Below are 27,371 nucleotides of genomic sequence, written 5' to 3' on the forward strand. Positions count from 1 at the left end.
ATTGAGATTTTTCAGTAATATACTTATTAGCATTCCACTGTCAAGCCATTAACTCCACACCATCATGGGTCAACCTCCATATTTGTTGGAATTAAATAGCTGAGTTAAGAGATGTTTCCTTAAAAAAAATAATCTTATTTCATTTCTTTATTTCAAAAGCTCCCAAGTCTTGGTAAGCTCTAAAACGTTAGCTGGTACTTTGCATTCTTCCTTACTTACTGATGAAGCTGATGTTTTGATATTGGCTAAGATTTGCTTACTTATTACTGCAGAGATTTCTCCAACAAGATTTGCAAAAAAAATTTTTATTAAACTTTTGTTTCACAACTACCCTAACAGTCAGTTTCATTTATGTTCCACTTATATTTTCAATTAATTGGCATTTTGGGCATAATATAACTTTATCCTTTAACGTTAGCAATTTGGATAGATTTGCCTTTCTCTGACTAAAGAACTATTTTTTTTCTTCTTTGACAATCTTTCAGTGCTGATTTATATTTAAGATTTCATCCGATTTTTTATTTTCATTTTAATTACATATCTGCAATCTTTCTTGTTACGAGTTAGTAATGTTTTAATAAGTAGATGAACCTACATCCACCAGAGACTGTTTTAATGAAATCTCAAAAGTATTATTTAAATTGGTAAAAGAATAAGACTAAAAATTAAAACTATTCAATATAAAATCAACGTTTAAATGGTTGTTTTAAAGGATTTGTTAAAGTCAAGTATCCATACAATTTCATTAATTTTGCATTATTATTATTTTACAAACTCGTTTGCATATAATGTTTGTTCATTTAAACACTTATAAAATCTGATGTAAAAAGTAATATCCAGAATACAGAATTTTTAATCTACAATCAATTCAGTTTTTAGTAAAACTAAGTTATTTACGTATATAAAAAAAATTCTATGCTTTGCTTCCAAAAATTTATCAATGAGAATTTTAGTTTGCCTTGCATTTCAGTACTGACTGCATAAATTCACATTCTATAATGGTTATTGATGCAAAATATATAGCTTGGAAAAATCACAAATTTGCGAGATTATTTGCTCATGAAAATACATTTAAAAGTTTGACAAATGTTTAGTCCCAAGAAAAATCAACATTTAATATTTTCGTAAAAATTATTTTATATCTGTCAAATATACGAGTTTCTTTTTTTTAGCTTAGCATTGATGTCATAAAAAACCTAGGGCAATGATATAACTGAAAATAATAATATGATTTATGCTTTTGAAAAGAGCAACACATGTTTTAGGAAACTTTAAATGTGTTGTTTCAAATGGACATCTGCAACTTCATGCATTCATCAATCAGAAAGAGTGGTTATTTAGTGGTTTCATCATCAAAAGTACTTTAAGTATAATCATAAGTTGCTTATTATGTATCTTTACATAGGATATAAATACGCTTTTTAAAGTCATCAAATTTTACTTCCAATTAATTATGAGTGAAATCCTTCCTATTCTAAAGAAAATACACACACAGCTGAAAAAGTATTCTTTATATTTTATAAGGAAGGATAAATCCATATTGTATCTTCTTTATTTCAAATTTGCATACATTAAATAAAAATTCGTTGATGTACACTTTTTAGACATTCACTATTGAATACATTTTAAGAACTTTGTAAGTAATCATTTAAATTTCCAAAGTGAGAATACTTTCAGTAAACAAATGCTATTTCAATTCTATAAGCACTATACAATGTATTGAAAAAAAATCTATGTTACAGTTGTGTTAAAACATTATTATGAAAATGTGCATCATATTTTCTTGCATAAATTAAGGAAAGGTGAAAGAAACTAAATTACTTTAATTATGTAATCACCTATTTAGCGTTAATGTCAAGACAAAATAAATGCATAAAAGAACAATAAAACGAACATTGCAAAGTAAACAACTCACGTATTGCTTGGTATATAAAGGAACGTCTATATTTAAATCTAAAGGCAATGATTTCTAAGGCAATTTGTACCCGTACGACTACTAAAAGTAATACAACAAGTATATGATATTCAAGGCAGATTTTTCTTGCTCATTTCATTTCATCCATTCATTTATTACAGAATTAACACTGATTATTCCAATTTTAGAATACTAACAAAATCATTTTACTTTAACAAACAGATATTTAAAAATTACCTAATTTTTAAAATAAATGTAATAATTGTATACTTTTAGATGAGATAAAATATTAAAAATTGCATAAAAATGTAACGTAACAATCCTGAACAATTCATGCCCTTATATGCAATGTGAAAAAACATTCAAGAAATGTAATCCTTTTTAGTAATAAATTATTCAATGTTAAGAAATACAAATATAGAAAATTAAATTACAGATTATCACTGATAAAATACTTTTAGGTTGTTACCTTGCTTACTGTATCCATTTTCTATTACTTATAACTTCAAGTACTTACATAATTAACTTACTAAAAAACTTGTTACATATTTTTTTTCCATATGGATAAAATGAATCACTAATTTTAATGATAATGTTTTAATAACAGTCTTGGTTGATGTCACACGAATTTTAGCAAATAGATTTTTTTTTACAGATCTTTTTATAATACATTGTCTTTACAAAAACTCTCGCATTTAAAAATAAAGTGAAACCCATCTTACTATTTTATAACAAGAAGCCTTTTTTTTTTTTTTTTTCATGCTATTCAGATGAATTAATGTAATTATGAAAAATGTTAAATCTTCATTTGAAATTACACACACATATATAACCATCATATAAAAGCACCTTTTTTAATGAGCTTTTGTATTAAAAATACAGACTGATAAATGAAACATATTACTGAACAGATCATCAACATTAGAGCATGAAATAGCGCAAAAGCTTTAAAAACCAATATTGTAAAATTAAAGTTTTAATTTAAAATAAAAGTAACCATATTAAAGTTACTTTAAGAATTATATAATATAAAGGAACTAACAGTCACGATCTGAATAATATAATGCATATGGCATACTTTGTTTTTAATACTGACATCTATAAAGCATACTCATAGTTACAAAAGAATTTAAAAACTTTACCAAACTTAATGAATTACATTTTTTTAATATGATCAAAATCTAGTTATGACTTTCAAATTCATGTATCTTATGACTTCGCATGCTATAAAATTAAATCCATTTATTTTTGTAAAACACAAAATGACACAGGTAAATGTTACTAATTTATTATCTGGAAAATTAGTAGTATACAAGTTTTTTAATAACAACTTATTAAATATTTCCCCAACTGCTTGTTATTATTTAAATATGATGCATTTCATCATATTGATCAACTTTGATATGGGACATAAGGAAGAAATATTTAATTACTTGATCACACTTTCCAAAGACTTTTTCCCCCTCCATCAAAAAGTACTACACAAAAAATAAAAAAACTAATGAAAAGTTTTATGATTCCAAATTTTGATAGTTATAGTTCAGTAGAACTGGCTTAACAGTTGCAATCACTCAAGTTTTGTTTCAATCAAATTAAAAATAATGGTTACAATATGTAAACTAAACATTTGAATTAGAACAATAGCTTTTTCCAGTAAGATGAAATAGCTATGCAAGCATTATTTTTATTTAATGAGACTGATTTACACACGTGTTTTTGCTATAGTGTTTGACTTAATTATGTAATCACATTAAATACTTCTGGCAATATTTAGCCATATTGCATAAAGTACTTTGCCTATACATAGATTATAAAGATGGATACTGACACATTTTTTATTAATACTGTTATACATTTCTGAAGTACAGTAAACCTTTGCCTTGTGGAATGTGACTTTGCGTTTTCTTAACTGTCGCCAATTTGTCTGACACCAGAATTTCAATTATATGTGATATGCTGCAGAGTGTCAGCCACATTGCGACAGTCTTCTTTAATGACTGGTTTGAAAATTAATTCATTAAAATAAGACAAACATTGCTTAGAATAGCAAACCTGAGCTGTTAAGTTCTCCAAATTATCGATAATGCTTCAAGATATGGTGCTGAAATCCTCACAGCACTGCATCCATTTTAATCCTTCTGCTGAACATCACTTTCTTCATCCCATCAATGGATCAAGGAATCACAAAAGCATTCAAAGCCTATTGTCAAGCATGTTTACAACACTGAAAATAAAGCATCAGACGAAGGATAGCACAACACACTAATGGCATTTTCGAAGTAATTCAACATAAGACACTGCATAGAAATGATTAAACTCACATGGGAACTAGTGAATTCAACAACAATAAATGCTTACTGGCATCAGCTCAGATCAGAAGTTATCAAAGATTTTAAAGGATTTCGAACCATTGAAAATGAAGCCACGGAAATCATATGAATTGCAAAAGCAATAGTCAGTGAAGGAAATGAAAGAATTAGTCAAAAATGACAAATGAAAAATTGGATTATAACACTAGAAGACAGTGAAGAAAATAAAGGTGTTTTAATGCACAAAAAGTTGTTGTTAAAAACCAACTGTTAAAAGAACAGTCTGATTTTGTAATGGAGAATAACCCAAATGAATACAAAAGAGGATACTTTACAACAGGCACTGAAAAAAAACTTTGCATTCCTTGCTGTGAAATGTTTAATGAGTTGCATCAAACATTATCCCAAGCGAAAATCACTAGCTGTTTAAAAAATAATAATAATTGTATCATGCACCTACTTATTAAGCAGTAGCAGGTATCCTTTCAATTAACATCAGTTCCATTTTACTCTTTCAATTACAATAATATTTAAGTCTGTATAAATTATGCAAACTTTCTTAATCTGAACTATACTTAACCCATGTACCATGTGTTAATGACAAAACCTCCACACTTGGCAAGGGTTAACTGTATTTAAGAAAATGTTTAAAAATTAACTAGACACATGGTTAAAATGAAGTTAAAAATATTCTAGTTTGACATGCTGGAACACCCATTTACTTACGATAAAAAAGAAAAACAATCTATTTTTCTATGTCCCACTTCCTAAAATAAGATTATTATGGTTTCAGATATTTTTTTAAATAATCACAGCTGTTATACTATTTAAATATTTCTATTATATAAATTCTTCAAAATTCATTTAATTTGAATTATTTTGGAAGATTTACAGTTGGTTCATTTTTAATACATGCAGCCACACACCATCTCAATAAAGAGTTAAATTTTGCCACACAATGATTATTTTACTCTAAATTAAACCTTTAGATTCGGGTTATCTTATATAGCACTAAGTCTAAAATTTGGACTTTGAAACATTTTTTAAAATTTTTGTATGCTTTATGCATGTGCATTTGATATTTTTTTATGATAAAACATACGGAGAGCCCTGATTCTTAATTTCACTTCAGCACTAAATAAAATACCTTTATATTGGAGAAACAATTTAATTAGCATACTGTATGATCAATAATGCAGCTGCCTTTTGCTTGGCATACATCCCAAACTAAAACATTCTACATTGAAACATCACTGATTTTACACCTACTGAATAACTCATATCTCTAATACTAACCTTGTGAATTATTAATTATTAATTTTTGCTTTCATCACTGCATGACTATCAACACATGGCAGCTTGAGAAATGAACTCTCACAGCAATACCTAAACAATTTAAAAAAAAAAAAAAAAATATTAGTAATTGGATACTGTAGAGTGGGTAACATTTTTATGGTGACATTATGCTTAGGGATGATTTCAGACTTTAGATAATTCTACTGAAGTGTTCAGTGTATTGACAAGAAATTTAACAGAAATTTCTTTCTATATGCAAAAAATAGACTGATATTCAGAAGCCGAAAGTTTGCATTTTCTGCTATTTGAATCAATAATAACTGATTTGTTGTTCAGATAAGCCTTAAGTATATGTGGAAATTTATTTATTTAGGACTCGGACAGGGCTTAAGCATAAGCAGAAAATACAACAACATGTAATATATAGTTAAACTAATATAATTCTGGCCTAACTTCATCAGCCTCCAGTAGAAGAAAGAGAAAATTTAGCAAACAACACATCTCAAATCGCCAATCTCATGTTACATCACCAACAGTTTTATAGCAGATGCTAACCATGAACTTGAACTTTCAGATAGTTCAGAAGGCTTTCAGATATCGCAAACAGATGGCAAAATCTTCCAATTAATGGAATTTGTGCACAAGTTGTAATAAATAAAGACGATATAACAGAAACTTTTCATAGTGACGACAATGCCCCAATCATCAATCAACTAACAGATGGTGAAATCTGTAGTATGGTTGTAAATGCAGAAAATATCACTACCGATAGTGAAGAAAATCACAGAGAGGATATCAAAAATGAAAACATTTCAATTGATAATTTCGTGGAAATTCTCAACACACCAATTGCAGAACTTGAATGATGGAAGTTTTCTATCTTTGTCAATGTCTAAATTAAAAAGAAAGTATCAGCACTGAAAACGAAGTAATATAAAGAACCTACATTGAAAGAAATCTTTAACAAAGCAAACAAGTAAATATTCAGCTTTTTTTGTAAATTTTGATTTCTTGAAGACATAAATGCTTCATTATTTCATAAAACAAATATTCATAAAATATTTTCTGTTTTTAATTTTATATTATCTACATGTCATTTTACTAGATTTAAACTGCAGATCAAATAGCAGAAAAGTCCCAAATCCAAAATTTTGAAGTTTCAATGAGTCTGGATCTTGAACTTTGTATTATATATCAAACTATTACAAAGACTTGCATCACTTAAATGAAGATTCATCGTAACTCTTAAATAAATATGCTGCATTAACAGTTTTTTGTGTAAATGAGATCTTTAAAAATATCAACTGGAAACTATTAGTGTACACAAATTATATTTTCATGCATGTTTACAAAGAAATAAAACTATTTGATATAATAAATACTTTTGTCCTCAGAAATAGAGAATAGAACAAATAATAAATAAATATGCATATAACATAATAAATATTTTACAGGAATTAAAGATTCTTAAAAAATATCTCCTTAAAATGACACTGGGAAAAAAAAAAACGGCTTTATTTAGAAACATCACAAAAGAAGATACTTCCTCTATTTTTAAACTTAATTTAATGTTAAATACAGTATATATATGTTAATGTGATTTGCTAAAATTAAAATGAGCTAAAAAAAATTAAAATCAAATTTCTTTTACATTCACTAGAATGTCAACTATTGTATTAATATATACAAGCATAGCAAATTAAAAAAACTTTTCAAAATAGGAAATATTGTAGAATAGAAGCATTTGTGCAAGGTTTAATAAAGCAGAATCAAAATAACGATACATTACTGCTAATAAAATGACATGATTTTCTACTTCATTATAATCAGTGGGCTTTTAAAATATTTTTAAGAATTATGATTATTTTACTGGAATAGTCATTCTCCTCTCTCAATTTGAATGGGAAATATCTTAAACGAATACAAGTATATTAAAGATCATGTTTTACCATTTTAGCTTTCCTCTATTCCTGGCATTTAAAAGCAATCAACTACATATTTCACTTTAATTTATTTTAATTAAAAATATTCAGTAATTTCTTACTTAAATGAAACTAAAAGTATAAAAATGTTTCTTAAATAAAGCAAATATTTTAACCAAGACTTCTATTAAGAAAACTCTAAGAGAAAACTTTTCATATTCATGATCTTAAGATGTAATTTTTATTTCAATTAAAGAATTTTGCCTAGGAACAAAAAGAACATATACAACTTCCCCCCCCCAAACAAACAAATTTCAATTTTCACTCACTAGCAGTAAAGCTCTACTTAATAATTGCAATTTATATCTAAAGTGATTAATATGACTTCCTTGAGGGGGAAAATATCAAAATATATATTTATGGGATTTTCTTAAATCAGTTACATGTACTTAGGAGGATGTAAGATGAATTAAAATATTAATACAGTTGTGAGTTAACAAATCACAATCATATTTCAATTACTATTTAAACTTAAAATGATAAAATAAAACACATTCTTAATAATATTTTATAAACAGAGGCAGTTACTGATGAATATATGTTGCAAATTTGCAGGTGGATACTCATGAGTATATGTTGCAAATTTCACTTATTTTTTATCATTTGTATTAGTATATTTAAATAATAAAGTAGAATTGTTAATAAAAAAAAATAATGTTTTAAAAACTCATACATGTATACACATATTAAAGCTGTTATCAAAGGAACAAGAGAAATGTTTTAAATATCCATAGATGTATACATATGTTAGAAAGAAATGCTATATTTCATTTTTGTTGTTATATGCTGAGCAATATTCTGGCAGATAGGTCTTGATATAATACAACTCTGCCAAATTAAAAATACAATGAATTATTTTTTTATGAATCAGAGCTTAATCAGAGTTTATGGTTCATAAAAATACTAGGCAATGTTAAAAAGTTTGAAAATTAAAACTGTTATTAGCCATATTTTTATACATGTATATTTGCTTAAGCATCAAAATAATATGTGCATAATCTTGAGTATTTTATAACAAAACCAATTCTGAACTTTAATTTTTTATCTATTTAAATTTTATCTTCTTAAAATTTCACAGTTGTCATTCTAAATTTATAGTGAATTATTTAAAGTTATATATAGCACCTAATACAATGAAAAATATAAATACAGCAGAAAAGCATATAAGATGAGCACTTAACTTTGACACAAATAAAATAATAATGCAACTAAAACAAAACATTAAATAGTCAAATCCTTACAAAACTAAAGTCAAACAAAAAATACTTTATAAAAGAACTTTCTTTTCATAATAAAATCAATAAAAAAATTGTTTTGATAGTCAAAACTTAATTATAATTATGGCAGCAAGTATTATAGCTTAAAAAAACTGAAAAATGTTAAACAGAAAATATATACATAAATGAAAATATAAAAGTAAAATACATAACAGAAAATACATAAATGAAAATATAAAAGTAAAATAAACAAATTCTATAAATATGTATCACATATTAAAACTTAGCAGATAAAATGACTAGATAATTTACAAAAAATGTCAAAAAATAATATACAGAGAAAAAATTAAAAAACTAAATAGATAAAAAATTAAAAACAACATCATTCAGTTTCAGAACAAAATCAAACATATTAAGTGTAAACATAATTGCATTAACAGAAATAAAAATTAAAAAAAATAACAAATTATAATGCTGTAAGTTTGCCAGTGAAATACACAACTAACAACTAAATTAAATATAGCACCAAAACAAAGATACTTTGTGCACCGTTTTTATAAATGATAATCAGTAATTATACAAAGTCTGAAATATATATACCAACAATAAAATAGTCAAAATATGTAACATTAAAGCAACAATCTAATTTTTTTAAAAAAAAGTCCTCTTTCATCTTTTGCAACATTCTGAATTTAAAATGTTTAAAAATAGCAGAAAAAATTACTTTTTAATATTTCAAAATACTTCAAAGTGAAAAAAAAAATACTACAAAACAGCATCTAATCAAGTCATATAATTTAAGTTTACACTTACTTGAAAACTTTTAGCGTACAATGTACAACAAGATTAAAAGCAATTACATTAAAAACTTCATTTCATTTCTTAGATTATCATTTTAATACCAACAAGCAATTCTGCAAGAGCTTGGTGCAAAAAAAAACCGAAGACTTCATAGAAGGCTTTTGTTGTCCAAGCTATGCAGGGAACTTAGACTGTACAAGCAGATTTTTCAAACTGTTGTTGTTGAGCCAGCATTTCTAGGACCAGACTGTTGGAGGGCTTCTTCATATGTTGGAGGAGGAGTCTATAATAAATTGAATTGATAGTATGATAAGGTCGCATAAATCTACGACGAATGATTTCAAATTGCAAATTCAGAGTGCAATATACATAATGAAATCACGGGACTAAATATAATTATTTAATTGTTATTAAAATAATATTAAGTTGTAAAAAAATAGTTGCTATTAAAGCAATATTAAATTGCTGGCAATGTTAAAAACGCAGGCTCGAGAGCCACGTATGGCTCTCGCACGATTGATGTATAGAATTTGATTTTTAAAAAAGAGATAGGTTTCTCTCTTCTGAATTGTATGCAGCCATTTTTTTTAGCATTCAATAAATATTTTTATGCTATGTTTTGTTTTCAACCTGATGTCACAACCCAGGGTTTGCATAGCGGTTTCGGCCACTACACCACAATAGTTATATTATTAAGAAATCACAAAATAAAGACTAATATAGAAATTTCTACCTAAGATACACTAATTATTAAAAGATTGCAACACAGAGTAGCAATGGCATTAAAATTTACAATTTGAAGAGGGAAAGGAAATTCTAATTTTAAAATGGAATTTTACTTAATTATTACATATCTAATAATGAAGGGGTATATGTAAAAAAGCATATAACCATTTTTGAGGTTTTTGCACAGTGATGCACCTTCTTATATTCAAGAAATATTAGTACCACAATATATATCCTTCTTAACAAATAAAACATAAACAAAATAATAAAATTTATTATTAATGTTATTTGGATGTCTTCCTTTAGAAACAGGCCTATAACCACAAAAGTCTCTATAAATCAGATTCGGAGCATCTTGCTAGCCAACATGATTGCAAACTGATCAGCCCATATCAAGCTGTCTGGTTGTAATGAAAGTTTTCTGACAAAAAAAACATTCCTAATAAGTTTAGGAGAGGGAAAAAAAAAACATGAAAGCAGTACCTTTATTGCGGGTAGTAATAATTACCCAAATCTATGATTTTCTGGCAATGTTTTGGTAGTTTTTCAGAGACTTCGGCCAAGAAACTTGGTGGCCGCAAGTCCGAAAACAGATCAAACTCATTTTGAACGTTCTGTGCAGAATGGAAGACAGCACCAGCTAGATGTAGATGCAGGCGTGAAAAAAGGTAAAAATCTGAAGGAGCGATGTCGGGGCTATATGGTGGTTGTGGCAAAAGATTCTACTGGAGTCCAGCTGACACACACAGTCCAGCTACACAGTCCAGCTGACAAATGCAGACACATGTGGTCTTTCATTATCTTGATGGAATATTACCTTTTTGCACCACAACTCAGTTCAACATTTACCCTTGATAGCAGCGTCAATATAGACTAGCATCTCACTGTACACCTTACTCTTGAGGGCTTTACCCTTTTCCAGATCTTTGTGGATAATACCACAGCAATCCCACCAGATACAAAGCGTAATCTTTTTGTTAGTCAAATTGAGCTTTGCAAATTTGCTGACGGGCTATTCGGATGCAAAGCAACCCCCTTTTTCAGTCTGTGTTGTTGAAGTAAATCCATTTTTCATCACAAGTAACGATCTGGTTCACAATTTTGTCCTTGTGTTAACAGAGCAGATTAGTGCAGGCTCAAATACATCTGTCCTTATCTGCTTGAGTCAGATCATGCGGCACCCATCGATTGAACTTGTATGTTATTCATGAGATGCATAGCATGAACTAATGGACATTGCACTAACTCCTAAGCAAGCTCTCTCAGGTGGTGGCATACTGATCTTCTTCCATAAGTTCTTGCAGGCAGGCCTCATCAACATCAGTATGCCGGCCAGAGCACTCTGTTTCTTGAATGTCAATAACATTCAAGTCAGTAACAACTTTAGTCTAATGTCAATAACAGCATTAGTCTAATGTCAATAACAACATTAGTACCTAAGCAATACACATGATTTGGTGTCATTCTGTAGCTGACTTTTTGCAAAAGAAATGTAAGTAAATCATGATTCTAATCTGGTAGCATGATAGTTCCATTTAAGACACATTTTTTTTACAAATTTCACAATACAGTGTTCTTAAGCAAGTCTCCCTCTTTCAAATGCCAAAAATCATTTAACAAAATATGATTAAATACACCAACGTGAACTATTTATGCAGACAATATTTGTGGTGAAGGGAAACTTTCATTAAAACCCAATATTAACAATCTTCCATAATGGAAGCAACAGATTATATGATTAATATAGTTTCCAAAGAAATTACAAAACTAAGCAGAGAGAAAAGAATTCTTGATGATAAAAGGTAAACTAAGAAGCAATGGGTTTGGAAAAAAAAAAAAAAAAAAAACTATAGAAATAATGACATCATTCCAGTAGTTAAAAGCAATTCCATGTTATCAATTAAAGTCTTGTAAGCATTCATGCTTGATGAAGAACTGAGACAATTACTAAACAGCTCAATTAGCGAGAAGATTGCAATAGACAAAACAAATATTTATTTAAAATGAAAAGTGAAGGGGGGGGGGGAAAAGGCTATGCAAAATTCCAGTTCATCAAATAAAGTTTTTATGGTCATTTCATTCACCAATGCTACTAGCAAAGCTAAAAAAGTTATTAAAATATATTTTCAATTGTCAGTGTCACATCAATGAATGTTAAAAAACGGTTTAACGCATGAATTAACATGAAGAAATCTGAAGAAAAAGATTATATCTGTGTACATTTCACATTTCACTGATCATACCTACAGAAACTAGATTAAGGTAGCCTGACATAAAAGATAATCTCATTAAACATTTTCTAAATATATACAGCACACTATAACATAACATATAACAATGCTTCAACATATATCTTAAAATGTTTGATAGCTGAAATATTACTTATTACAGCATTTCTCAAACTTTTTTCAAGCGGACACTACTTTTATAAATTAGAATATTCTGTAGACCATCTTACTCTTGTCTTCTTCAAAAGAATTTTTTTACCATATACTTATTTAATATCAGTATACTTGTTTTTTTAATACAAATAAAAATTCATTAAATTTTACATTAATATTAAGTTATCAGAAGAAAATTTAAATTCATTTTTAATAAAGACAGTAACATAACATTTAAGTGTTTATTGCTTCTCCACTTATTAACAATATTTAAATGTTTATTGACAATTAGCTCCAATTAGCATGCATTTAATATATTTCAATTTAATTTCTTATCTCCAGTTCCCTTTGCAATAATGAATAAAATTAATGTGTCTCATAAAAAACTCAACATTTCTGTAACGCCCAGATATAACAGTTTCGCTAACCTTTATACTCTTTCTAAATTTCATAACACACCAATAGAATTCAAATTCGTAACAAATCACACTAATAATTATGAGAAAAATATAGACTATATATTTGCACAACTACTTAAAAAAGATCTGTAACTTAATATTTACTACTTGTGACAGAGAACATCATTTTTGTTGGATTATCAATAATAACATTCCTATAATTATTACCTTCCAAAGTATCAGCATACAAAATATTAGTTGCTATGACTTTGAAAAATATATATTCCCCCTCCCCATTAGAAGAAATATTTACTAGCCTTCTTGAACTTCCAAAACTCTTTCCTACAATTCTCACTATTCTAGACTTTAATAAATGGTAAAACCTCCTTCACTGCACTATTTTTAATAATTACATTAAATTACTAATAAATAAATTAAATAATAATAAAATTAGTAACATAAATTTGGATCAACTTTTTAAACAAGTATGGTATACCAATGGGAGGTCATATGTCTCTGAGTATTTGTAATCTCTTTTTGTTTATTCAAGTATTTAAATTTCAAAAAACACTACAACAACAAGATTTAACTTAACATGTGCATACTTTCAAATACAATGATGATCATCTCATCACTTCAATTATTTTAACGAAATAAAAAATTCCCATATTTATTCCCAAGAGCTTCATTCTTACTAAAATTAATTTTTCAGAAAACATTATCGAATTCCTAGATCTTAAAATAGTTAACTACATACATGTAAAGCTCTATGACAAAACCAGGAACTTCAAACTTGCAACTAATAAATTAATTAATTGGACTTCAAACATTTTCAGAAAAGTAATTAGTAAAAATACATATGTTAGATGTTGGGTGAATAGCTAATGAAAATTTGCAAGAACGGGAAATTCTACTAGAAATATCTGAGAAAACAAATTTAAAGAAAAAAATTTATTTCTAATGATTATATTGCAAATGAGTGCAACATTGAAAATTTATCCAAAAATTGTTTCTTTTTTCACCTAAGAAATACATTATCAGACCAAGACACTTTCAAATGCATTTTTGAAATACAAGAAAGCATAAAATTACTTGTAATTTTTCAATGAGATTAAAAATTATCTAAAACATTTCTAGAATACATAATTTAACAAAAAAAGACAATAATTTGATTATTTTTTTAAGAAACAAATATTTTCAACATACAGTAAGCACAAACAATTTTATCTTTATTCCACTTTATTTTTTTTTTAATTTTTATTTTAGAAATTCATATTGTCTTAAATTTATTGAATAATATAATTTGAATTTAATATATTGTTTTCACTGCCAATGTTTATTTGATGATAAAATGAACAGTAATTTGTTATGATGCCATGCAAAGTATCTTCTTGCAAAGTCCTAAATTTACACAACTGCTAAGAATATATTGAATTCATTTCTGCTGCAGAGACCATTCATTATTTCCTGTGAGATGCAGGATGCCATTATAATGAGCACTGACTATATATACATACGGTTTATTTTATGTCATTTAAAAGTAATCGCACTTACAACAACATAATCTTCATCGCCTAATGTTCCAGGTGTAGGAGGTGCAGTAGAATTTCCATCTAAACAAGCAAAATCTCCTGAAAAAGTAATAAAATAATCAGCCATGGCAGTGCTTAACAATAACAAAAATATCATAATTATGAATGTCTCCTGTTTTAAGATTGTTTTTAAAGAACCAATTACATATTCACATAAACTTTATCAATATTTCATTTGCTGAAAACAGTACCTCCACATGGAGATGTAACACTGAACTGTGAATCAGAGTATGGTTGACTCTGGGAAGGAGCACTTGTGGTGCTGAAGCCTAAATCTGGGGAGAATTGTGAATCTCTTTCATTGCTACAGCCTGGGCGTGTCCACTTTTTCCTAAAATATATAAAAGATGTCAGAATATCTAATATCAATTAAAAATGTACTGATCTTCAGAATAAGGTAAAACGCAGATTTGAAAACTCAATTTAAGGAGAAAACAAATAAGAAAATTTCATTTAAAACTTAAACCAGAACTTAGACAGAGATGCTAGCTACAAATGAAGAGACAGGTTCCATTTAAAATGTAAAATCAGATTTAAAAAAAAAAAAAAAAAAAAAAAAAAAAAAAAAAAATTGGTATAGCTCTTGTATAAAACTTAAATTTATGCAGGAAAAAGAAAATAGTTTGGCATAAATTAACAAAAATTTAAATGGAAAGTATAAAAGCTATAACTAATCTATTTTAAATCTTTTTTAGCCTTAAGCCTGAAAAGATCTAAATGCTCAAGTCAGCTTGTCCTGTAAGAACCCAAGATGCAGGAAACAATAAGCCTCCCCCACCACCCCTAAAATCGTCATACACTATTTTCTAACCTCTCACTATGCAACTCTGCAAGAGGTAATTTTTCGTAATTCCACCATAAAGTGGGCTTTAATTTTGTTGTTTTATAGTCAGCATAGCTTCATTGTGGCAGGATTACTTTTGCTATCATTTGAAAATATCAGATTTCTTTGACGGGTCAGTGAAAATGGGGGAAAAAATCAGTATAATTTTACAAGAAATTTAAGCTATTACAACAATTTAACTGTATTTTGCAATTATGCTACAGTAGTAAACAATAAATAATCTACACTTTAGCATATCTTTAGGTTTGTAACAGTGCGATCTGTGTAAGCTTTAAGTTGGTACTAAAGTGGTTATGTAATTAAACTGTGTCTTGATTACACTATTCTTCTTGCTACTGTAACAATGTAAATATGGCATCTCTGCTAACAGTTTGCATCATGGAAGAACAAAGAACAGAGATCAGATGTCTCTTGTTTGAAGTTGGTCAGAAGCAAAATTTCATAGAGGCTTTCAGTGAATACATAGGTCGACAAGTTTGAAAGCAAAAAGATAAGCAAGATGTATAAAGAGGGAATAGCAAGCATGCTTGTCACAATGCTATGTGATGCAGAAATTCAGGAAGCTTGAAGGATGGTACTGGCAGAGTGGAAAGTCACCATCAATAATGAGGCAGCATGTATTGGGCAGATCAGCCATGGTTCTGCCAATCAAAACATTGCTGATGAACTAAGTTTCCATAAAATCTGAGTAAAATGGGTGCCAAGAGAGCTTACTGCAAAGAATAAGACCACGGGAATCAGTATCCATTTGCGTTTTTGAGAAGCCAGAACAGCCTGTCTATGGCTATGACAATACTCAACCCTTTCTCAACGGTCATCTCTTTGGAGTACTTAAAGATGTTTTTACTAGGTCACTGATTTTCAATAGATTAAGAAATGTAAGCAGCAGTACATAAAATGGTTGCACAACTAATTGAAAACATTCTTGAAGAAAATACGCAAGCCTGCGGACTATTAAATGAAAACCATCACAAAGGAAGAAGATATGTAAACAAATAACACACTTGTCAAATCCTACTTTTATATAAATAAATTGAAAAATTAAGACTTTTTTTTTTTTTTTTTTTAATTTTCCCTCATGTTTTATACAATGCAAATTCTTTGGCATTTAAAGACTGAAAAATATAAATAGATAGGCATACAAGCTTTCTTAACATATTTAACTTGATGAATAAAATATAATCAAAAGGAGGTTATAACATTGAACTGAATGGTTGTGTTCCCCAATTTTATAAAAAAAATTATGCCAGGCCAAGTTTGTTCTCTCCATCTAACTTTATACCTACTAACTATCTAATGAAGTATTATTATAAAACCAGAAAATTATGCTATTATTTTTATAATGCATTATATAAATATTGAATAATTTATATAAATATCAAATAAGTTCTACAGAATATTAAAACTTTTCCAAGTAGATGAATCATTTAACAAGAAAATTTATTGCTATATCTGTGGGGAAAATTTAAAATAAAAAAATGATCAAATTTTATCTGTATAACCTGTGACGTCTCAATGTTCAAGAAGACTGATCCAACTATATCTGTGTAATCCACCCTGATCTATGTAATACTGGAAAAAGACAGTATGAGAACTTGAAAACTTAAACTATTTTATATTTATGTTTAATCGGTTAGAACAAAGCCCATAAAGGCTACCTGCCTAAGGAATATCTTTTAAAAGGACTTTCCAAAGGAAATTAACTTAAATTTACTTCGCAAACAATTTAAAATTTCAGTTTGTACTATCTATGTTCTGACTTGATACATACAGTGTTTTTCAATATATACTTTTTTTTAAACTGAGGTTTCAAAAATTTTCCATCATATATGAAAACATATGATAAAAGGTGAATTTTAAATAACTTCATTTTTAGCACAATGTGCTATTTCTAAAATTTTTATTCTAAATAAAACATTTATTCCTTTTAAGAAAAAGGGCTGCTACTATATCTGTTACTTTCCTCAGCCATTTAATTCAAACGAAAGGTGTGAAAATAAGTTGAAATAGTCCATAAATGCAACCAGAGAAAAAAAAAAAAAAAAAAAAAATCAAAGTTTTAACAACATGATAAAGATTACTTTTGCAATTTTCTGCTTAAAAAAAATAATAATTTGCATCTATATTATAACTGGTTAAATAAAAAGGTAGTTTTAGGGATTATTATCTCAAATGATCAAATAATGATCCTAATATCAAATTTCTCAAAATATCCTGATCAAAATTATGTTTCATACCTTCATGAAATAAAAACAATTTTTATATTTTAAGATATAAAGGGAGGCTGCCACATATTAATAAAAATATAGAGAAATTATCTTTTTGTACCTTACAAGCTGCAAAATTCCAGCAAAACATGCAAGTAGAGCCAAACCCCCAGTTAGACACCCTAAAACAATATGCACAGGATCCAGACCACTGAATATGTGCACAAAATATGGTTCCACTTCCGCTAGTGGAGCTAAAAAATTAAAATTATTATAATTAACATTTTTGCTGTACTACTACTTGCAAGAAGCGTTTATAAGTATCATTAATTAAAAAATACAGGATAATGATTGAATAAAATGAATATCAGTAAATAAACTATTTTAAACAAACAAATGTATGAAAATGAATAAATTTATACTGTGTTAAAATAATTTTTTAACTATGAAATAGTTAAATAATTGATTACAATAAATTGCAATGCAATTAAACTTTAAAAAAATGTACACGTAAATTGCAAAATATTTTAATAAAATATAATAATTTTATCATAGTATTAGAATGGAATAAAATGCTGGCTCAGCAAAAATATAATAATACAGTGATAAATAATTGGCATTTATTAAAAAAATACCCTTTAATTACATCAAATTTAAATAAAGCTAATAAAATCTTACTCTTTATGCACAGTTTCACACTGCTGTTTTCGTGCATTTCATATTCATATCCAGCAGTACACTGGCACCTTAGAGACCATTTGCTGCATATGACATTTTGATCTGATTTTCTACATTGTGCATTCACTTGGCAGTATTCTCCCATTCCAACATCTTAAAAAAAAAAAAAATTTTTTTTAATCAGCTTTATCACAGCATGATAAATTTTAAAAATACTACTAAGCATTAAAATGTTATAATTTTTCAATTAACTATAAAAATTTTAATAGAAACTATTCTTAAGCCACAGACTGAAATTATGCAAATTACACTCGATTCAATGAACAACAGTTACAACTCTTAAGTCACTAACTGAAACGAAAGCAAATCTTACATGGCAAACAGTGATGATGCATTTTCATACGAACATGTCCTTCAGCACAAGAGCACTTGCCTGTTTGGTTATCACACATCACGTTTCCAGTAATATTGCTACAGTTATTTACTGAGCAAGGAACATCAAAGACTGCAAATTAAATGATGAAAATATATATATATATATACATAATGTTATTAAAGATGACAGCATGTAATTTAATTTATAATCCTTAATTTACATTTTTACTATAGGAAATTCTACATTAGACATTCAAAACTTTTTGCTTAAAGTAGTACAAAATATTATTTTCATTTAAATTTTATATAACAGATTAACAATCTGAGCGGTGCAGGACTTTAGATCCGTCATGAAGACTGGTATTTAAACAGCATTTATTAATTGAGTTTGTTTAATTACTTATTTTGGTTTGTATTTTCATACACTTACATTCATTAAGACAATATTTATATTATTAAAGAAAGTGTAAAAGCAAAATATCTTAAATTATAAGCCAATATACATCAAATAGCAAAATTTCTGATGACCAGATAAAGCCGATGATAACGCTCAGAGAATTAATTAGTTCCATTCAAAACTTTCTGCTTACAGCATTACAAACTATTATTTTCATTTAAATTTTATATAACAGATTAATTAGTTCCATAAGAACAAATCTTAAATATTTAAAATTATATATAAATGTTAAAAAAAATAAGGAAGAACAACTAGATATATAGTTAAAATTATAAAAATTATCAACAATGAAATAATTACAGATGTATAATATTAAAATACAGATAAAAAATATTTTGAAAACTGAAATTTAAAATGTGTTCTTGATTGCCAATTGTTAAATTTTTAATAGCCACCACAAACGAGACAAAATGCAACATGGTATGCTAATTATTAATGCATTTCACTTTTATTTTTTGATGCAAAATATATAAAACCAAAAACAAGTTTTATTACTTGCAGTTTATAATTACTAAACATGCAATCTATTTGAATCTATTTTTTTAACAACTAAATAAAAATGTTTACTTGTCTCAATCTATTCTTCTCTTTGTTTAAATATAAAGGGCTGTCCCCACTACGGTTTATCTGAGCTAACAGAGACAACTGACATAGCCGATGCATTTTTCTTTACCAATTTTTCCACCTAGCGAGTTGAAAAGTCTGAACTGCATGTATAGTGGAGCTAGTTGACACATGGAACTGACTCCGTTAACTCAGATAAAATTCAGTGTGAATGACCCTTAACTGTCACTGATAATGCAGTATTTTTTTTAAAGGAAAGTATTCACATCCCAAATTACATTTTTAAAATAAATAGCAAATAAACTGCTGATCTCAGGAAGAACACAAAATATAGCTAGTTACTTTTATTATGACAAATGCAATTAAACGAGCACATAAATTCATTTAACTCTATCTAATCTCTTCTTTGTTTAAATAAAACTATCACTGATAATTCAATATTTTTTAAAGGTAACTATTCACATAAAAACTACATGTATAAAAATAAAAAGCAAACAAACTGCTGATAGCAGGAAAAATTATCTAAAATCATTACCTGAACACAAAACGTATCTAGTTACTTTTATTATAACAAATGCAGTTAAATGAGTACATACAGAACTTCAGTAAATAGATGTCTCAAAAGCAGAGCTTTGTCAAAGAAAATTTCCTTGCCACTAAAGAATTCTTTATAGTTGCCATATTACTTAGCATGTTTTATACACATTAAACACATTTACATGAAATAATACTACTTTAATTATTTAATTACTTACTGCTAAATTCACATGAAATACCACTACTTTAAGCTGAATATACAGCTTATGAGCTACATGAGCTGCCATAATAATTTGCATTCTATATTAATTGATATGATATTTTAAACATCAAGGACAGAAACAAGTTATTTTCTTTTAGATAGTTTAGATATTTCCTTTCTTTTCATTAGATATACTTTAACCCTCTGAGCAGCATGGGTTTTTGGATCTGTCATGAAGACCTATATTCAAAGCCTCTTTATTAGCTAAATTTGTATATTTACTTACTTTAGGCTCTATTTTCATAAACTTACATTTATTAAGATGATACTTATATTATTAAAGAAAGTAAGAAAGCAAAATATTATAAATAATAAGCTAATATATAACAAATGACAAAAAATCTCATGACCGGATAAAGCCGGCCATAACGCTCAAAGGATTTAAAATACTTTACCAAAATATGTGGTAAAATGAAGATTTTTAATTTCTTATGGAGTCTATTATTTCAATTTAATGTTGTTTATCTACAAAAGTGCATAATTATGTTATTATTCTGTCCCTGGTAATATTGGTGCATAATACACTGACAATCAAATCCTGGTAATGGCCAAAAATTGTTGGTGTCTAAGCAATCATAGTTGATTTCTAATATCACAGAATCTGGTCTTAAAATACAAAAAAAGTATAGCATAATTACAAATTAGTTCAAAAGTAAAAATTAATGATAAATGTTGTTTAAAATTAGTCAAAAAGAAAATATTCTTTTTTGCACTTGAAGAAGAGGGCCCTATCTTTGAATGCTTGAAACTGATAAGCATTTTATTCGAAACCCATGACAAACTTTTAAACTGACATGCATCTTTTTATCTATTAAATGTCACTGAGTCACAAACTGTATTATTTAGACTACATTAATTACTGTACGAGTTCTACCCTACTTTTTTATCTCCTGAAAAAAGAGAAGGGAAAATTAACAGATGTATACCACTTCTAATGGGATGGCTTAAATGAAAAACATAGTTAATATACCTGTATCATTGTATTCTGTATTTCCAAAATATTCTTATCTACACATATCCCTCTCTACATATTTATTTTATATTGTTACCATCAATAAGGAGGTGTAAAATTGTATGTTTTTATGCTATGTTATACTATATACAAGAGGGAATAAGGGAATAAATAAGCTAGTAATTATGGTACTCATAGAACTGTTTTCTATGGCAACAGTCAGAAATTCTTCACAAGAAACTATGAATAATGCATTTTTTACTTTCTGTAGACATGTACCACTTAAATTCAATCAAAACAAATATACACCAAAGTATCAAAACAAATGACAATTATAGTCCATTGAGTTATGTGTGATAAATTAAACATAAAGGATTACTTTGCATTAAGTAATCACAGGTGACCAAATTTTCAGAGATGGGATTACATGCACATACTTACAACTGGTAATAAAGCTAATGTAGGAGAGTGTGTGTGGGGGGGGGGAAACTTCCAATATGAATAATTTAGATTATAATCATAACACTTCATAGCCATCAGAAAAAAAAAAAAAAAAAAAAAAAATCTGAAAAAAAATTTGCTTTAAAAAAATAAATAAACATATCTACCAATCTACTGCTGCTAATTCATGAAACTAAACCTAATAAAATTAAACTCAAAATGAATTTCAATTTTAAAAGTTCTATTTGTTTCTGTATTCCTTTTTTGAGCATAAAATGTTACATACAGAAAACTATTCTGCAGTTTAAACAAAATATAAATATATGAACGGTGGAAAGCTCAGAGAATGCTAAATAATGAATAAGTGAAAATTCTGCATACTTGAATGCATAAAAATTGCAACTCAAGGTAAAAATGGCAAATGAATGAAAGAAGAAACTTCTGGCCTAAAATCATAAAAAGTAAATCTTATTTGAGATCAATTTGACTATCAAAAGCCTAGACCAAAATTTATAACACATCCTAAATAGGAAATGTGCAAGCTCAACGTACAATGCATAACATTAAAAAATTTTTAATTAATTTTATGTATTTTTTACATAAAGGATCTCTGTATGCTTTGCTTATATTGAGATCCTTTACAGCAATAATATACTAAAATAGAGCCATAACATTTCTTTAAAGAAACAAGAGATATTAACCTTCGGTAGTTGCAAGATTAAGCAATTCTTTCTTCCCAAATACATGCAATATCTGTTATAAGTTTGTAATATGAGCTTCATTCATTAGCACTCACTATGATGCATAATTGGAATGTGAGCTGATCTTGTTGACGACCGTTAGAAAGTTACTAAACAAAATACAAACTGAATAATGATTTTTGGCAGTGCAGGATTTACGTATAGGGTACACAAGCTATACTTAGGGACCCCACTTTCTTGCGGGCTGTCAAAAAATGTAAAATATAGTACAGTACAAAGTCCGTAATCTGGATTTGTCGGGACTTTGGTGATTCCGGATTAAGGGTTTTTCCAGATTATAGATAATCAATTTAAATCTGGTAAGATGACATGCAGAAATTATATAATTAAAAATATGAAACTGTAATTTATGAAATAAAGAGCAAATGATCTAAAGGGATCTAAAGGGCATCAAAATTCACCAAAAAAAAAAAAGCTTAATATTTGTTTACTTTATTAAACATTTCTTTCAATGTAAGTTGTTTAAGTTGCTTCGTTTTTTGTGCTAAACATGCATGCGTAACATTAAACGCCCATGAGTAAAGCATACAAAAAAAAAAAAAATTGTGGCTTTGAGGTCCAGATTATAAATCATTTCGGATAATGGACATCCAGATTACAGACTTTGTACTGTATAACTATAGCATAACAGACTTATAAAGGGCTCCATATTTCAAAGAGCTTAGGGCCTCATCAAGTCTAAATCCGGCCCTCATTACCGAAGAAGTCAAACAACAAGAATCAGCATAATATTTGTAAATTTTGAGGATTACTTTCGATATTTTAACTACAGAACCATCTTCCTCAGCAGCCTAAGTTGGGGGGAGGGAATAAATGTTTTTAGCCTCACGGAGGTTAAAGTTCTACTCCCACCAATTTTGAGGGAGAGCACATTAGGGGTTGATCTGAGGGTCTCCCATCCCCTTCCCTACCACCAAACTACACAAGAGGACTTGCGACTCTTGCTATATATTTAGCAAGTCCCTATGCCACAAAGACACTATACACTTATAAACAATTATGCCTTCTCAAATGCAGGCCCTTCGGTATGGCAATTGTCAGGAGTCACTAACCATTATCCCATCTGGGTGGCACTGAAAAAATTTAATATGCAGTTACTATTAATGTTGCACAAAAAGCTGCAAAATTAGTATATTCAGAAAGAGTTAAAATATACAAAATTAATACTAACTTAAAATAGTGAAATATCTGAAAAGAAGGCATAAATTAATTTAACCCTGGTTTGATTGCGCTGGATATTCCATACCTCCTCCCTTTTTTCGCTGTTTCTCCCCAACCTTTTTTTTAAATGGATCATTTTTCTTGTAGCTGCCCCTAAGGTCATAACCTTGGAAGGGAAGAATAGGGGTTAGAGTTCTAAAAATAGTTATCTTGAAATCGACACTTCAGGTTATGTCACACCCAGCACGAGCATTTCTGTTACAATTCTGAGTACTGGTAGACGCACTGAAATCATTCTCTTATTATGGCGTGTTTTCAAAGTTATGATGAAGAAATGCGACATTTAAGAAATTTACTTCATACTGTTTCTTTGATAAAAAAGTCTTGAGGAAGGTAATGAATTTTTTGATAATGAAGAGGCAGATGATGAAGAAATTTACAGTGAACACTGGGATAAAATGGCTGCTACATGTTCAACGGCTGAAACAGCAAGTTGTTGGCCTATGGCTATTTTTTATTCCATGTTGAACGTTGTTGCAATAAATGCACAGATAATATTGTTATCAACAAAGAAACCACCTACTGGACATCAAAACTCAAGATCATTTCTAAAAACACTGGCATTTCAACTGATAGAAGATTATAAGAAGATAAGAAATCAATAAGCAATGCTCCCACAAAGCCTAAAAGTAAAACTGGGCAACAATGAAGCCGATACACCTCCTGCTAAGAAGGTAAAGACAACATATAAAAGATGTACTGAATGCAGGGCCAAAAAAGACAGAAAAAATAAGTTTGTCTGTGAAAAAATGTGAAAAGAAAGTATGCATGGAACATATGGCATGCATTTGCTGAAAATGTACAAATTAAGAGTAAAACTTTTAATATATGTTTAAAACTGTGATTTCTCTTGTTTGTTTTTGTTGTTTCCTATTTTGTGCAGATTCAATGGTGAAAGAGAGGAAGAAACTGCCCTGGGTATGTCATACCCAGTGTGAGCAGTCCCATTTGCTTTTTCTCGCACAAGTAATGCCGGGTTAATAACAAATTTGAAAAACTGAAATAAAAGTAAATTAATAAAAAGTAAAACAAAATTCACATAATATTACATAACAACTGATAATTCTGTGGTCTTTGTCAAGAAGCAGCTCAAACAATTATCAATAGAGCTCCACTGATGGCAGCTTGTGCATTCTGCCATTTTGATTTTCTGAGTTATTAGTTTAAAATTTAAGATTAATAAATTTCTTCCTATTATTAAAAAATTTTGACTTTTACTCTAACACATCATTTAATCTATTCATCTAATATAATTATGTATAATAATCTATAATTACATATATTATATAATATAAATGCAGCAGCGGCAATCTGGCAACGTTACACAGACAGACTATTCCAAGGAATGGAAGGGTGTAAAGTCTTGATGGATGACAAGCAAATAAGAGGATCTGATAATGAGGCACACATTTAAATACTTTAAAAAATTTCTTCAAGAGATATAAAACTCACGGACTAAAATTAAATATGGAGAAAAGCAAATTTTTTAGGATGAAATACAATTTTCAGGTGATAAAAATTGATGCTAATGGTTTACATAAAACTGATGAAAAAATATCAGTGATTGCAAAAGCCCTAAGACCCAGAAATGTTTAGGAAATTCAAAGTTTTTTTAGGATTGGTTAATTTTTACAAAATATTTTGTCCAAATTTAGCGGAGAATTGCAAATTCCTTATAGATTTGGACAAGGGATTGTCAAGAGGCTTTTCTAAACATTAAAAAAGAATTGTGTTCACAATAAGTTTTAATGCAATATGATCCAAAATTACCCTTAATGTTAATTCAGAAGTCAAACAAAAATCACCGTTATATTTTCAAAATTTTCACAGGACTAGTTTCGATGGTTTTACCAAACCACCATCTTCAGCTGCAAAATCGCAAATGAACAAGATAGGAAATAGTGATTATAGATAAGAAAGCCTGGGCAAGAATAAGCAAGTGGCGCCATCTGTTGGTAAAACCAGAACTAAAAAAATATGTGCAACTTTATAGCTAATTGATAGAAAAAAGGGAATGACAACAGAATTTTTATAATCTCCTAAAACAAGAGTGTGCCTTTTAATGTGTTGAGATGAGAATTTTTTAACTGCTTGATTAATAATGTTGGGTGAAAAGCCCCTGTCAATAGCTATTGCTTTTAAATAATTTAGTTCTTCATCAAGGGCTAGTTTGCAGGAGCAAACTTGAAGAGCACGGAAAACATAGGAATAAAATGAAGCTAACTTTTGTTTAGTTGGATGACATGATTTAAAGTGTGGTGGTAGGCAAACCAATGAAGGTTTACGGTAAAACATAGTACTGAAGTTGGATGTGTTACATGTGACCAGAATGTCGAGAAACGGAAGAGAATTGCAAGTCTCAAGTTCAATTCTCTTGTTTTAGGAGATTATAAAAATTATGTTGTCATTCCCTTCTTTCCATCAATTAGCTTTAAAGTTGCACATATTTTGCAGAAATTTAACTTTCGGGTTGTTTATTCTCCCATCAATAAAATTCCGAGTTCCATACTCAGGACCCCATTCTGGATATGAATTCTTGGGGTATTTATAGGATTCCTTGCCAGTGTGGTTTAATTTACATTGGCCAAACTAAGAGAGCCTTAAAATTTTGCGTCAAGGAACACGAGGCATATGTTAGAAAAAAGGAAACACAAAAGTCTCCTGTTGCTCAACATTGTTGGTCCGAAAATCACACTTTAAATTTTTCTGCTGCCAAAATTATTCAAAAAACATCTTCCATTGGGAAACTGGATTTTCTGGATGCATTTCACATTCAAAAAAATCTTTCTGTTCTAGTTAACGATCCTAATTCCAATCCATCTTTGCCTTTGGCCTTTAAAGAAATTATGTTTTAGTTCTGGTTTCACCAACAGATGGTGCCACTTTCTTATTCTTGCCCAGGCTTTCTTATCTTATCTAATCACTATTTCCTATCTTGTTCATTTGCGATTTGGCAGCTGAGGATGGTGGTTCGGTAAAACCATCGAAACTAGTCCTGTGAAAATTTTGAAAATATAATGCTGATTTTTGTTGTTTGACTTCTGAATTAGTATTTATTCGGCGTGTTACTGTGTCTTAAAAACCCTTAATGTTGGCAATTGATGCATCACCAGTGGGGTTAGGTGCGATACTTTCTCACAAACTTCCTGATTGAACAGAAAGACCAATTGCCTATGTTTCTAGAACACTGACTAAAACAGAGAAAAAACATTCTCCAAACGATAAAGAAGCCTTGTCAATTATTTGGTGAACTAAAAAATTTTTTCTGTATTTAAAAGGCAGGAAATTTACGTTAATTACAGACCATAAACCTCTTGTTGCAATTTTCGGTTCAAAAAAGGGCATGCCACTTTTGGCAGCAACAAGACTCTTGAGCCCCGTTCACAAAAGCAGATTCGACCAGTAGCGAAAACCGGTTCTTCCAATGTGTCCCATTCACATGGGACAAGCATTAA

At 28.7% G+C, this 27,371-nt stretch overlaps 1 protein-coding gene across 1 annotated transcript in view; it reads right to left on the reverse strand.

The window, feature by feature from the left end:
* Nucleotides 1-1,534: 1,534 nt before the first annotated feature.
* LOC118203714 (uncharacterized) overlaps nt 1,535-27,371 on the reverse strand; it is a 41,484-nt gene continuing 15,647 nt past the window's right edge. The window contains exons 2-7 of the mRNA XM_085819170.1: nt 18,720-18,851; nt 18,347-18,499; nt 17,790-17,922; nt 14,809-14,948; nt 14,580-14,656; nt 1,535-9,803 (exon numbers count right to left, since the gene is read on the reverse strand). Of these exons, the coding sequence (XP_085675296.1) occupies nt 9,729-9,803; nt 14,580-14,656; nt 14,809-14,948; nt 17,790-17,922; nt 18,347-18,499; nt 18,720-18,851 (710 nt within the window). The 3' untranslated portion in view covers nt 1,535-9,728. The remainder of the gene's footprint in view (nt 9,804-14,579; nt 14,657-14,808; nt 14,949-17,789; nt 17,923-18,346; nt 18,500-18,719; nt 18,852-27,371) is intronic.

The sequence above is a fragment of the Stegodyphus dumicola genome, chromosome 6 (genome assembly GCF_044657685.1).
Source record: "Stegodyphus dumicola isolate Sdum_Otavi_A_Nest chromosome 6, ASM4465768v1".
Lineage (NCBI taxonomy): Eukaryota > Metazoa > Arthropoda > Arachnida > Araneae > Eresidae > Stegodyphus > Stegodyphus dumicola.